Here is a 13611-nt window from a genome sequence, read left to right as displayed (position 1 = left end):
ATTTGGCTGGAGAAGCCTGAAAACAAGCCAAAAGTGTCCTCAAAATTTCCAGTCTGTTCAGTTTTTCATCTGGTGTCAACATTTGGGGCACCCGTCTTGCAGACAGTTTGCTCGTTCCCAAGATGTCGGTCAAAACAGCATGAACTGAGCCGACACTGATGTCCATGGGTTCCGCTATGTGTTGGACAGTCACATGTCTATCATTCATGACCATGCAGAAAATGGCCTCCACTTGATCATACGTGGTCGCTGATTTTTGGGTGTTCTGACCGTGGGTCATCTTCAGTGCTCTCTCCTATTCATGGTTGAATAGCAAGGGGAGTCCTCACCAAGTGTGTTGACCATGTCTTCATGGATTTCCATGGGGGTCATTCCCTTTTTATGCAGATACTTGATCACAGCTCTGGCTTCTGTCTTGTCCATTTTTTTTTTTTGGTTGTTTCCCTCTCACCTACTGATTTTCAAAGGGCGTCCGCTTCAAAGAAATGACAGCGTACATTTGAGTTTTTGTGGACAGTGATATAAGGCTTTATAGTATACCGTTATGCCCTAAAATGGGAGTTACGCCCCTTGTTTCCGGGTGAGGCCGAGAACTTTTTGAAGTACTCTCATACTGATTTGTTCCTACAGTCCAATCAGTTTATCAAACGAATGACCAAAAATCTCTCATCTCATCTCATTATCTGCAGCCGCTTTATCCTGTTCTACAGCGTCGCAGGCACGCTGGAGCCTATCCCAGCTGACTACGGGCGAAAGGCGGGGTACACCCTGGACAAGTCGCCAGGTCATCACAGGGCTGACACATAGACACAGACACCCATTCACACTCACATTCACACCTACGGTCAATTTAGAGTCACCAGTTAACCTAACCTGCATGTCTTTGGACTGTGGGGGAAACCGGAGCACCCGGAGGAAACCCACGCGGACACGGGGAGAACATGCAAACTCCACACAGAAAGGCCCTCGTTGGCCACGGGGCTCGAACCCAGACCTTCTTGCTGTGAGGCGACAGCGCTAACCACTACACCACCATGCCGCCCTGACCAAAAATAATTAAGGGATTTATTTTTAGCCATATAAACAATACAAATATGAACCAGTGCACCTTTACCATCATTGTGTTTGTGGATTGATGTGTTACTGTATGTAGTACTGTGTATTGTCTTGACCTGATCTCTCAATTTCACACCTCTGTCTGAGTGTAGTGTTCACAGAAAAATACTGCACAGCAAACAGAATCGAGAAACTTCCTGGTCCACGAGACTGGGTCCAGATCCTTCAAGACCAAATCAAACTGGCTCGACGACGCTTAAAAAGAGGTCAGTGAACGTCCAGCTTATCTTCTCTTCTTGCTTTTGGAATTCATGAACTTTATTAATTGTGATGCTGTGTATTGTGTGTGATTGAACAGCGGAGACGATTACAGACTGCAAGGAGATCAACAGGACATGTACATATAAAACAGGTACAGAGTTTGAGGAAAAGACTTGAAGAAACCGTGTATACAAACATAGTGGAGAAGAGTAATGTGGAAGCCTGGAAATGTTCACACCCACAAACTGAAAGGAATTTTCATTTATTCCTGACCACTATCTTGGTGAAGCCCACCTCTCGCCCTCAGTCAGCTGGGATTGGCTCCAGCTTCCCCTGTGACCCTGATGGATAAGGGATGGATGGATGTGATTTTTTTTGACTGATTCATTTATTTTCACATCTGACTTTTTTTTTTTTACATGATTCATTTGTTTTTTACAGGTGATGTTTTTCAGATGATTATATTTTTCTTACAAGTGACATTTTCACAAACGTTTGTGACATTTTTCATGTGATGTACACGCTTTATCTATTGTCTCATGTGATTTTTTTTCATACATGTTTCAGTAATTACATGTGACTTTCTTTTTTGCACGCACACCATTCATCTCAGTCATTGTCTTGTCTAAATATTCATGACGATTAATTTATTTTCACAGGTTATTTTTCACACATAATGAATTCATTTTCAGATGTGATTTTATTTTCACCAGATAATTAATTTATGTTTTTTAGACTTGGTTTTATTCAGGGATGGATCCAGACCGGTGCATCGGTCAGAAATATGTGTGCGCTACTTGGCATCGGTCACGAGGCATTTGTTTACTTTACGGCTAGCCGGCTACATGGGCTATAGCCACGCTCAACCAACAGACCATTGGTTCAGGATTCGACCACCTGTGGTAAGCAGTGATGCTTATCTGAACTGATTACCTGTGGTAATTACTCATGATGCTTTGTATAGCATGACCTGAGACAAAGAATCTACTTCAAACCAATAAAATGCTCCAGAAAGAGTTCGAAATTCGCTGTGAATAATATGGGCTGAGCCGCGGTCATAGCGGGCCTTGCCTGAGCTGTTTCAAAAGGTCTCAGGAAGAGGGAGGTGCCTGTAGTGTGTGTGTGTGTGTGTGTGTGTGTGTGTGTGTGCGCGGGGGGGGTAGGACTTTTGGTGGCTCAGTTTTTCGGTGGCTCAATTTTTAAATCCCGGCATGCGTGCACAGCCGGAACCAGGGCCCGTATTAAAGTTTTCAGCGACCCGTGCTTGCACAGGGCTTCGGGGTCAAATAGCGGGTTGAGCCGTGGTTATAGCAGGCCGTGGCTGCCCTCTTCAGAAAGGGTTTGGCGTGCTCTAGTATTCCCTTGTGAAAATCCATAGTAATCTGGTAAAAGTAGTAAAAATATTTCTGCAAATGTGCATCTGTCAGATTCTTGAGCTGGATCCATCCCTGTTTTATTCATTATATATTGTTCACATGATGTCACACATGTTTACTTCCAGGACATAACATATAGAAATGTATGTGGTTTTTAGCAGAGCTCCTGCGCAGGCCAAAGGCCCGTACGAACAGCACCCCATAGGCATAGAGTGTGGATACATAAAGAAACCCATCGAGCTGTTTTCTGATGGTTTTGGTCCTGTTGGGGGGGGGTAGACCAAAAATTGTTTTCTACCCCCTCCAAAATATGGAGATGATCTATCTAAGTATGGAAATACCAATATTAGTCCAACTGAAAAATGCTAACCCCCCTGTACATACCCTCTGAAGTTAATAACCCCTCCAAATAGTCAAAAATTGCCTTTTTCACTAATATAAGCATTCCTTAACGGAAATAACTCTTAAATATAACATCAGGAATCACAGTAATAACATTTATTTCTCACAAAAAGAGTTGTTAGAAACCCTCATTTTGTCTCTGTTTACGGGTTTGAATCAGAGTAACAAATTCTCCATAAAGTTTCAAGATATGCTTCTTTATGTGGATGGTGTACAAGTTACAAAATAACCAGTGCTCTTGAACAAGTTCTGCCAGCAACTGAGCAGCAGCATCCCTGGATCTCTGTGCTTGACCAGCACGCTTCGGCCGCAGCAGATCGAGCATATTCTGAATGATGTCCTTCCCTGTTGGAAGCATCCCAGAAGGGAACTCAGCCTGCTCTATGTACTCTACTACACCTAGTATCTTCTTAGCTTTTGACCGTGTTGCAACAGAAGCCATTATTTACCTGCAAGAATACAAATAATGACTATTTAATACATTGGGGGCGGCACGGTGGTGTAGTGGTTAGCGCTGTTGCCTCACAGCAAGAAGGTCCTGGGTTCGAGCCCCGGGGCCGGCGAGGGCCTTTCTGTGTGGAGTTTGCATGTTCTCCCCGTGTCCGCGTGGGTTTCCTCCGGGTGCTCCGGTTTCCCCCACAGTCCAAAGACATGCAGGTTAGGTTAACTGGTGACTCTAAATTGATCGTAGGTGTGAATGTGAGTGTGAATGGTTGTCTGTGTCTATGTGTCAGCCCTGTGATGACCTGGCGACTTGTCCAGGGTGTACCCCGCCTTTCGCCCGTAGTCAGCTGGGATAGGCTCCAGCTTGCCTGCGACCCTGTAGAAGGATAAAGCGGCTAGAGATAATGAATGAATGAATGAATGAATAATACATTGGGAGATATAATTCAGATATGAATCATTTGTGCATACTGGTTCTTAAAACTAAATTAGTAACCTTAAGTAATGATCCTCTGTGCTTAAAAATAATTCATATTTGAGGTATTACTGAAGAGTGTGACATTCATCAGTAACTTTAAAACTTGCTGAAAAAGAGCAGGATTACCATATGTTTAATTTACTTGAATGTAAGGTTACTTACCACTAAGCTTATTACCTTAAAATAATGATCATCTGCACTGAAAATGTTGTAGTCGTACCTAGTGGCATACCTGAAGAGGTTCGCATTCATCGATAACTTAAAACACATTAAAAAAAGCAGCATTCTAATATCAAACTGCACTGTGATGTATTTTGTCATATTGTAAGAATGGAAACTTTCAGAGGGTACTGTATGTACAGGGGGGTTAGCAAGGTTCAATTTAATAAAATTTGACATTTTCCCACATAGATGGACCATCTCCATATTTCTAGGGGGGGTAAAACATGGAAAAGTCAAAATTCTTAAAATAACACCCCCCACTGTTAGTAACTGCCAGTCATACACACTGCCTAGTGGCCAGTGTTAATAATTACACTGGGGAACAATTTGAAAAAAATGTTCTGTTGAGTTAGATTTTTATGCTGATTAAAACTAAAATTGGCATGCTGATTCCAAAATTTCAGTCAGTTTTTTTCTAGCATGCCAAGTTTTTTCTCCACAGCTTACCCTCCAGATAAGCAAAATTCCACTGTAGTAAGACTATTTGAAGGTTATCGAAGAACGTTATCAGGGTAGATGGGATGTACATATGATGGCTGACTATTGTTGGAGTATCAAACGTGATAGTCCTCAAGTTGAACACTCCAGAAAGAGCTATAAATGTAAATTTTTACCTTAACTACTTGCACAGGCGGCACGGTGGTGTAGTGGTTAGCATGGTCGCCTCACAGCAAGAAGATTCTGGGTTCGAACCCAGCGGCCGGCGAGGGCCTTTCTGTGTGGAGTTTGCATGTTCTCCCCATGTCTGTGTGGGTTTCCTCTGGGTGCTCCGGTTTCCCCTACAATCCAAAGACATGCAGTTAGGTTAACATGGGGTGGCCTTGGGCTGAGGTGCCCTTGAGCAAGGTACCGAACCCCTGACTGCTCCCCAGGCACTCTGGTGTGGCTGCCCACTGCTCTGAGTGTGTGCGTGTGTTCACTGCTTCAGATGGGTTAAATGCAGAGGATGAATTTCACTGTGCTTGAAGTGTGCATGTGATGAATAAAGGTTTCTTCTTCTTGCACACAATTATAATTACAGTAGCCATATCCTTTGTAAAAACATAAGTGTTAAACATTGCAGTCATGCCTATTTCTTTCATATTTCATTGTATGTCAATATTTGTAAATTTTTATAAAACAAGCACATATCTGTTAAGTACAGTATTTTTCATATTTTTTTAAGAAAATGGGGATCCTATAGTTCAAAAACTTGACGTGATAGAGAAAAACTGAGATCAGTTTTGGATTCCGCACCCAAAAATTAGTTAAAAACAGCTGTCAGACCAAACTCAACAAAAATTGTGTTCCCCAGTGTTATCAGTCATACACACCGCCTAGTGGCCAGTGTTCTCATCTCTAGCCGCTTTATCCTGTTCTACAGGGTCGCAGGCAAGCTGGAGCCTATCCCAGCTGACTACGGGCGAAAGGCGGGTTACACCCTGGACAAGTCGCCAGGTCATCACAGGGCTGACACATAGACACAGACAACCATTCACACTCACATTCACACCTACGCTCAATTTAGAGTCACCAGTTAACCTAACCTGCATGTCTTTGGACTGTGGGGGAAACCGGAGCACCCGGAGGAAACCCACGCGGACAACATGCAAACTCCACACAGAAAGGCCCTCGCCGGCCCCAGGGCTCGAACCCAGACCTTCTTGCTGTGAGGCGACAGCGCTAACCACTACACCACCGTGCCGCCGTGGCCAGTGTTATAGCCGGTAAAGAAATAAAACAAAAGAGGCTGGCTATGATATAAAAAAAAATCTACAATCCAGAAACAGATGGGAGCTCTTCTTTTAGGCAGTGCCTAAATCTATATATTATGTGCGACCTTCTTGACTTCTTTTTATATTGTATCAGCCCTTCATACTGACATTTTCTTTAGACATGGGAAATCTCCTTCACATTCCTGATATAAAAAGATCTTTTCTTTGACTTTCTGTTTTATTTTTCTAATAATGAAACCGTGACATCTGCGAAACATATCATCATCGTCGTTGTTGTCGTTGTCTTATAAGCCAGTGTGTGATGTACATCATGTTCACATGCTTTCTGCTCTTTATTCTAGGTTCGGATTGTCAGGTAGCTCTGCAAAATGCTTAAGATGACCCATTTTTTTCTCATGGAGTTCAAGCAGTTTGGGCTGCACCATGTTCCAGTGATGTTTAAAGGATTATCGAAGGCCTCAAAGTCATTTTGTCATTCATGCAAGGGCTTGATTTAGGCAGAAGAAAATTGTGCCATTTTGTTCCTCAAGGACTAGATGAACTTCATCATTCAACAACAGAAACCTCCCCAACTCTCTGACTTCCCTGCTGATTATATTTGTATGTTTCAATACAAATACTTGTTAAACTGTGTGGTTTTATTTTAAATGTGTTTGAGTTTCAGTGACCGATTTGATGGAATAGGTTGAATGAGTTGATGGAATGATGTATAATGTGTTTTTACTTCCTTTACCTCATTGAAGCACTTCGCAAAACCAAGCTCTGATGTTAAGAAATGTATGACTGTGCCTTTAATTCATTCTGCTGGATGAAGTAAATCCTCTGCATTGGGGATGCACTGATCCAGATTGATCCTTTGACAGTATGAGATTGATATCAGAGCCGTGATACTGACTCGATTCTGACTTCCTTTTAGTGACCGAGTCGACTCACAAGCTTCTGTTATGTTAAATGTCAGAGAAGTGATGGTGGGCTAATTTATGACGAACTGTATTCTGTGTTCAAGCACAAGATCAGAAAATAGTCCATAGATCAAACTAACAAATATTTCCAATCTGATCTGATACCAGTCCAGCATTTCAGCCCTGATATCAGTACACAGCATCGGATTGGTATGTCCCTAATGTCCAACAGTATTTTAATGAACAAGCTACTTCACTGTTCCAACAGTTGACGTAATCTATAGTATTGTACCGTTGTCTGCTCGAGTTTGTAACATCCTCTTTGCGCAGTAGACAGTGTATCAGTACTGTAACTCCAATAGCTGTGCCTAATGACTTGTGTTAAATTTCTCCCAGTGTAAGAGGACGTGTTTATGTAATGTGCACAACTGTGTGAATTATGTCCCACATCTTAGTCACATGGATTTAAACTTCATTGGCTTAAAATTTGTCATTGTTTGTTGTACTGTGTGCACAGATTGTCAGATGTCAAATTGTTTAAATCTGTCAGAAAAAAACAACCTTGACCAATTTGTCCAAGAGTTTGATTATTATCTTTTAACATCTAACATCGTCGCTCTATCAAGCATACCAGGGTGAGTACTTTTGTGAGGGATAGTAAGTCAAGTTTATTTTTATAACACTTAACAAAAGACATTGTCGCAAGGCAGCTTTACAGAATTTTAATGACTTTAAACATGAGCTAATTTTATCCCTAATCTATCCCCAATGAGAAGCCTGTGGCGATGGTGGCAAGGAAAAACTCCCTCAGATGACATGAGGAAGAAACCTCGAGAGGAACCGGACTCTAAAGGGAACCCATCCTCATTTGGGTGATAACAGACAATGTGATAACATTAACAGTTTTCACATGAAGTCAGTTTCGTTGATGTTATAAACTCTTCATTGATGGAAATTTGAGTGCAAAACTGTTCATGACAACTGCAGTCCTAAAGTTAGCGAGTCAACTGTAGTCCTCAGCCATAAAAGCATTACTGTAAGTGTCCAAAGCGTTTTCCAAGTATGACTTTCAACTGTCCACACGGGGCCGTCCTCTACAGGAGCAATGCGATGAGACTCCAACCAGACGTAGGGCATCAGGATGGATCAGGCAGGTCCGAGGACCAGAAGAGGTCAGCATCTTGATCTCAGGACTGACATGTAACTCAGAGGGACAGACAGAGTAGGTAGGGGGAGAAAAAGAGAAAGAAAACACAGGTTGTTAGGTATGCCCAGTGTCACTTGATGAGTAGGAACAGTATACATTTTGCACTGAGTGCAAGCAGGGACTCCGGTAAAACTAACTATGAAAGCATAACTAAAAGGGGAGAGTCAGAAGGTAACACAGGCATGAGGGAGCCCCAGGACATAAAGCAGGCAGCCACTACACCATCAACAAACTTGAGTGAGCAAGCGAGTGGAGGACTGACAGCATCCATACATCCCAGTTTACCAAGACACTACGTCTGAGGATCCTCCAGATCTACTCCTTTACCTTGTAAATGCTATTAACAAAAGGCTTGACTCAACAGACATGTTTTCAGCCTAGACTGTGTCTGATTCCCAAACACGGTGACACAGGATGTGCAAACTCTGCACAGAAAGGCCCCTGCCAGCCACTGGGCTCGAACCCAGAACCTTCTTGCTGTGAGGCGACCATGCTAACCACTTACACCACTGTGCTGCCCATGAATAATTGGCATGAACAAGATTAAGTCGGTGAGAGGTTCTAAATAGCGGTTTTGATATATTTTCAGTTAATTGCCCAGCCCTATTACCTGTTATTGTCTTAAGGGTATGAATTAACTGTGCATTCCATGTTTGAAAAGTGCACGGGCAACATAAACACACACAAAGGAAACGATTATTCCTATAATATCCATGTTTCACTCGATAATGTTTGAATACTTAGGACCTACTTGGTAAAATTGAGAGCCACGCCTTACATTGCCACATTCACAGCAACATTCGGTCACACTCGCAGCACCATTCACTGCAAAAGAGAAGTGAAAATGAAGAAGGATTAACATCTAATGAGAAAAGTCATCAATATTTGATTCAAAAATGCATGCCAGTGTAACCTGTTACCCAGCGCACCTGCCTGTAATGGTGGAGGCACCAAAAGTAAGCTCTGATTAGTTGGCTTAGTCGTGGACCACTGACTAGGTTCATGGAGGTAAATGATGTGCTGTGTCATAGCCAGAACGGATGAACACAGACCCAGGGATTAACTTAAAGGTCATAGCATGGGTGTCGTGCCACCATTGAATCTGAAGGGGACGTGTCCCCTTCACATTTCATAATTCTTCGGTTGGACCCCCCCACATTTAACATAAAATATTAGTTCACCCAGCGCCGTTTCTATTGCTTCGATTCCTCTTGATCGATAAGAGAATACACATACCACTGAAAATCCACTCTGGGTTTTCTGGGCGTTACCTACAACAACTCACCCCACTCAAGCAGAGACATTTTGGTGCAAGGTGCAGCTGCTCGAAAGTGGAGGAAGTAACAGCCCCATTGCCACCTCACAATGTCTAGCTTTTGCTAAAACCTTATCCTTTTGTTATACGCCCTCAAAATTAACCCTAGGCCACGTTAAATTAATGTTCAACTTAACAATGAAATAAGCTTAGCCTAATGAGGTATTCTTGGTTGATGATGAATCGTTTGCAGTATTTGCTCCCTCCCCAGACACAATGGACATAAGGAAATTCTTTACAAAGAAGCGGAAAGTAAATCAAAATTTCCCACAGGACAGGGTTTTTTTTGTCCCAGTGGAAATGTTAGTGCAGTTAGCTGGCTAGTCAATGTTCGGAGATGTATCAGCTAGCTTAATGTTAGCTATCATTTAATTCAAACCCAGTAGGTCTGCCTTATTGTAATGCCAAGAATGAGGTCAAGTCTGCTCTGATGATATTTATTGATTCCCTGTTGTCATCTCATTATCTCTAGCCGCTTTATCCTGTTCTACAGGGTCGCAGGCAAGCTGGAGCCTATCCCAGCTGACTACGGGCGAAAGGCGGGGTACACCCTGGACAAGTCGCCAGGTCATCACAGGGCTGACACATAGACACAGACAACCATTCACATCACCAGTTAACCTAACCTGCATGTCTTTGGGGGAAACCAGAGCACCCGGAGGAAACCCACACGGACAGAACATGCAAACTCCACACAGAAAGGCCCTCGCCGGCCACGGGGCTCGAACCCGGACCTTCTTGCTGTGAGGCGACAGAGCTAACCACTACACCACCGTGCCGCCCTGATTCCCTGTTGTGATTTGCAGAACTTGTTTTGTCTGGTCTTTGCCAATTTTCTAGAAAGTAAGATGGGAAATCAGTGTATGGGGAAGGAATAGTAGAAAGGAAAGCAATGGAGAGAGATGGATGCTATTCCAGGTGGATTGTGAAGGAAAGGGGGATAAAAGTTATGAAGTGGTAGAAATTGTGGTGGCACCAATGTAAGAAGGAGTTCTATCTATAAATCTTTTTGTTATACTAATCTGTAAATGTTACTGTAGTACCACCATTGCATGTAGGTTGACAAAACTGCACTTGTTCATTGTGTGAAGTTCTCTTTTATGCGTCGTTGCTTGACACAGCGTAATTTTGTGTTATGAAGTTTGCATGATGCCATGCCATGCCTGCTCATTGTGTGAAATTATGAATATTCTTATTTTTAAACATACAGTGTCACCATTGCTTGGCACAGTGGCATGTTGTTTTACATCTAAAACTAAATAAAAAAGGAAACACCTCATTGGGCAGCACGGTGGTGAAGTGGTTAGCACGGTTGCCTCACAGCAAGAAGGTTCCGGGTTTGAACCCAGCAGCCAGCGAGGGCCTTTCTGTGTCGAGTTTGCATGTTGTCAGTGTGGGTTTCTCCCACAATCCAAAGACATGTAGTTAGGTTGATGTGGGGCGGCCTTGGGCTGAGGTGCCCTTGAGCAAGGTACCTGGGCGCTGTGTGTGGCTGCCCACTGCTCTGTGTGTGTTCAGTGCTTCAGATGGGTTAAATGCAGAGGATGAATTTCACTGTGCTTGAAATGTACATGTGACAAATAAAGGTTTCTTCTTATCTTAGGCAGAGCAGTGGGTTTAAAAACAGGCTGATGAATATATCGACTATTTGAATAAGGACTTATTGTTGAGTCTCTAAAATAGTCATTGAATTAAGTGACTTTTGTAGGTGTTTAACAACCTGTTAAAAATACACCAGAATGTAGGAAATGGCATCTAATTAATTAAAAATGTTCTGGGGGAGGACCCCCCACCCCCGTCAGTGTGTCCCCCCCTCATTAAAAATGCTTCTGACACCCCTGGGTCATAGGCAACGGTTGGAGGTGAAATGTAGAATATCAACTTTATTGTCGAGAAGAACGACCCAAAAAGTGAATTCAATGAATTCACACACACAAAATCCCTATAATAGAACCTTTATATTGCTAATATAATTTATTGCTAATATTAATACAAGCATTATACTATTTATAGCCGATTCTAAACATACACACAAACAGTGGCGGCTCCTGAATTTTTTTTTCAGGGGGGGCAATTTTCCCCCGTTATGTCTACATGGACCATAAATGTCCACAGAACTGAAGTAAATTGACCTAGGTAGCAAGTCAACTGTTCTACAGAATGTTCTGTAAATAGATTTTGTACTTCAAACTCCATGACCAGCAAGAATTTTACAGATCGTGCAACTTAAGGACAAACAGGAAAGTGCACTTACTGTAACAAAACATTGTAAATAGTTGGCTAACATAACAATAGCAGTTGAATAAATAGATGAGTGGATCTTTAGATCTTGCAATTACTGGTATTTACCAAGGATATTACCAAAGTGGGGCGGCACGGTGGTGTAGTGGTTAGCGCTGTCGCCTCACAGCAAGAAGGTCTGGATTTGAGCCCTGTGGCCGGTGAGGGCCTTTCTGTGCGGAGTTTGCATGTTCTCCCCGTGTCCGCGTGGGTTTCCTCCGGGTGCTCCGGTTTCCCCCACAGTCCAAAGACATGCAGGTTAGGTTAACTGGTGACTCTAAATTGACCGTAGGTGTGAATGTGAGTGTGAATGGTTGTCTGTGTCTATGTGTCAGCCCTGTGATGACCTGGCGACTTGTCCAGGGTGTACCCCGCCTTTCGCCTGTAGTCAGCTGGGATAGGCTCCAGCTTGCCTGCGACCCTGTAGAACAGGATAAAGCGGCTAGAGATAATGAGATGAGATGAGATGGGATCTAGATAAATCCAGTGACTATAGGCCCAACTTTAATATGCTTAAAGTCAATGTTAATGTCAATAATGACTATTATAAATTGCCAATGGTAGACCCTCTGATGATAATGTTCTTCTAATAATATTCTATTTCTAAGTCTAAGTTAGTAAAAGTCAGAGAAAAAGTCAGACAAGTTGGTTAGAATCTAACGTCTGGTCTGGTGATCTAACCATGTCAGATACAGGGTTGTCTTGCTGCTGTCCAAAATAGTCTGCCATTCGTCCCTGGCAACCATTGCAATGGGCGAGCCGAAGTTTATCTTGGTGATTTTCTGATATTTTTTCTTCCTAGTTTGGCTTTCGCCATTTCCACCAATGGAACTTCATTTTACTATCTCATTCAAGAGAACATAAAGTTAAAGACGAGCAGGCGATAAATGCAAACGAAATGCAGACGCAAAAAAACAAACAAAATGGTTGAGTGTCGCGGGTTTTCTCGTTCTCTTGTGTGTATCATTAATAGTGCCATCTGTATGCTTTATCGGTAACTGCCAAGACATTGGGTGGCTCAGTGTGACCCCGCGGCGGACCGAATTCCGCTCCATTCATATGCGCGCTTGATCTGCGCGCGCATGCCTCTGGCATTCACTCCAATCCCCCCGTTACGCCGATCGGTGTACCGACCGGGGAATCAGCATATCCTGCGGGGTACACACTTGAGTCCACCCATACAATGTCAGACACACGAATAGTGGAAAGTCAACTATTAATTTTCGTCAACATAAACGTATCAAGTTCAGGGCCGGAGCAGCATTTTAAAATTACCGAGATCCGTGATGTGCAAAGTGCGCGCCGAAAATTTTTCGACATGTTTAAATGAGAGGGGTGAATTATACACCACACAAGAGATCTACAGTATTCCTGAAATTACTTTTCATGGTGTTTGAACTGAATATCATCAGGTTTGAAAACAAAAAATCATGTATGTGGCAAGGGTAAGAATAATTTCTGGCCCAAGCAATAAGGAAAAAATTGCGCTGCTTCAAAAATATAAATTTACTAGCTTGATGAAAGTGCACTGATGGTGACCATGGAAACCCCGTGTCTCCCGCACTGCATTCCTCCCCCGAGTCGCGCATTCATTCGGTTTTGTGTTCTTGGACTCAGAGCTCGCACACGAAACAGACACAGAAGACAGAATCACCGTTTAATATAATTAACAATGCACATTTTACAGAAACATTTTAATGTTATTCTTTATTTTTTTATCCAGTTGAATATTTAGTGTACAAATGTATTTTCAGCTCTTAAAAATTACCGCAGTCCGGACCCCAGGGGCCTCATAGCTGGCTAAGGCCATGATCAAGTTATATATTTTTTTAACTAATCATGTGTAGTAAGGGCGGGCGGGAGATTTTTATGTTGTCAGCGGGAGGTCGGGAGGATTTTCTAAATGTTCCCTAAAGCGGGAGATCTCCCACCCACGGCAGGAGAGTTGGAGCC

General features: G+C 42.8%; 1 protein-coding gene across 1 annotated transcript in view; it reads left to right on the top strand.

Moving 5' to 3' along the window:
- The window catches only part of bend7 (BEN domain containing 7), a 38510-nt gene extending 32180 nt beyond the window's left edge, over nt 1–6330 (top strand). Inside the window, exons 7-9 of the mRNA XM_060924343.1 lie at nt 1209–1322; nt 1415–1468; nt 6296–6330. Coding sequence (XP_060780326.1) covers nt 1209–1322; nt 1415–1468; nt 6296–6330 — 203 coding nt within the window. The remainder of the gene's footprint in view (nt 1–1208; nt 1323–1414; nt 1469–6295) is intronic.
- The last annotated feature ends 7281 nt before the right edge of the window (nt 6331–13611 follow it).

This window comes from Neoarius graeffei, chromosome 6 (genome assembly GCF_027579695.1).
Source record: "Neoarius graeffei isolate fNeoGra1 chromosome 6, fNeoGra1.pri, whole genome shotgun sequence".
Lineage (NCBI taxonomy): Eukaryota > Metazoa > Chordata > Actinopteri > Siluriformes > Ariidae > Neoarius > Neoarius graeffei.
Note: the sequence above shows the minus strand (reverse complement) of the source record. Positions and strands in the feature narration are given on the sequence as shown.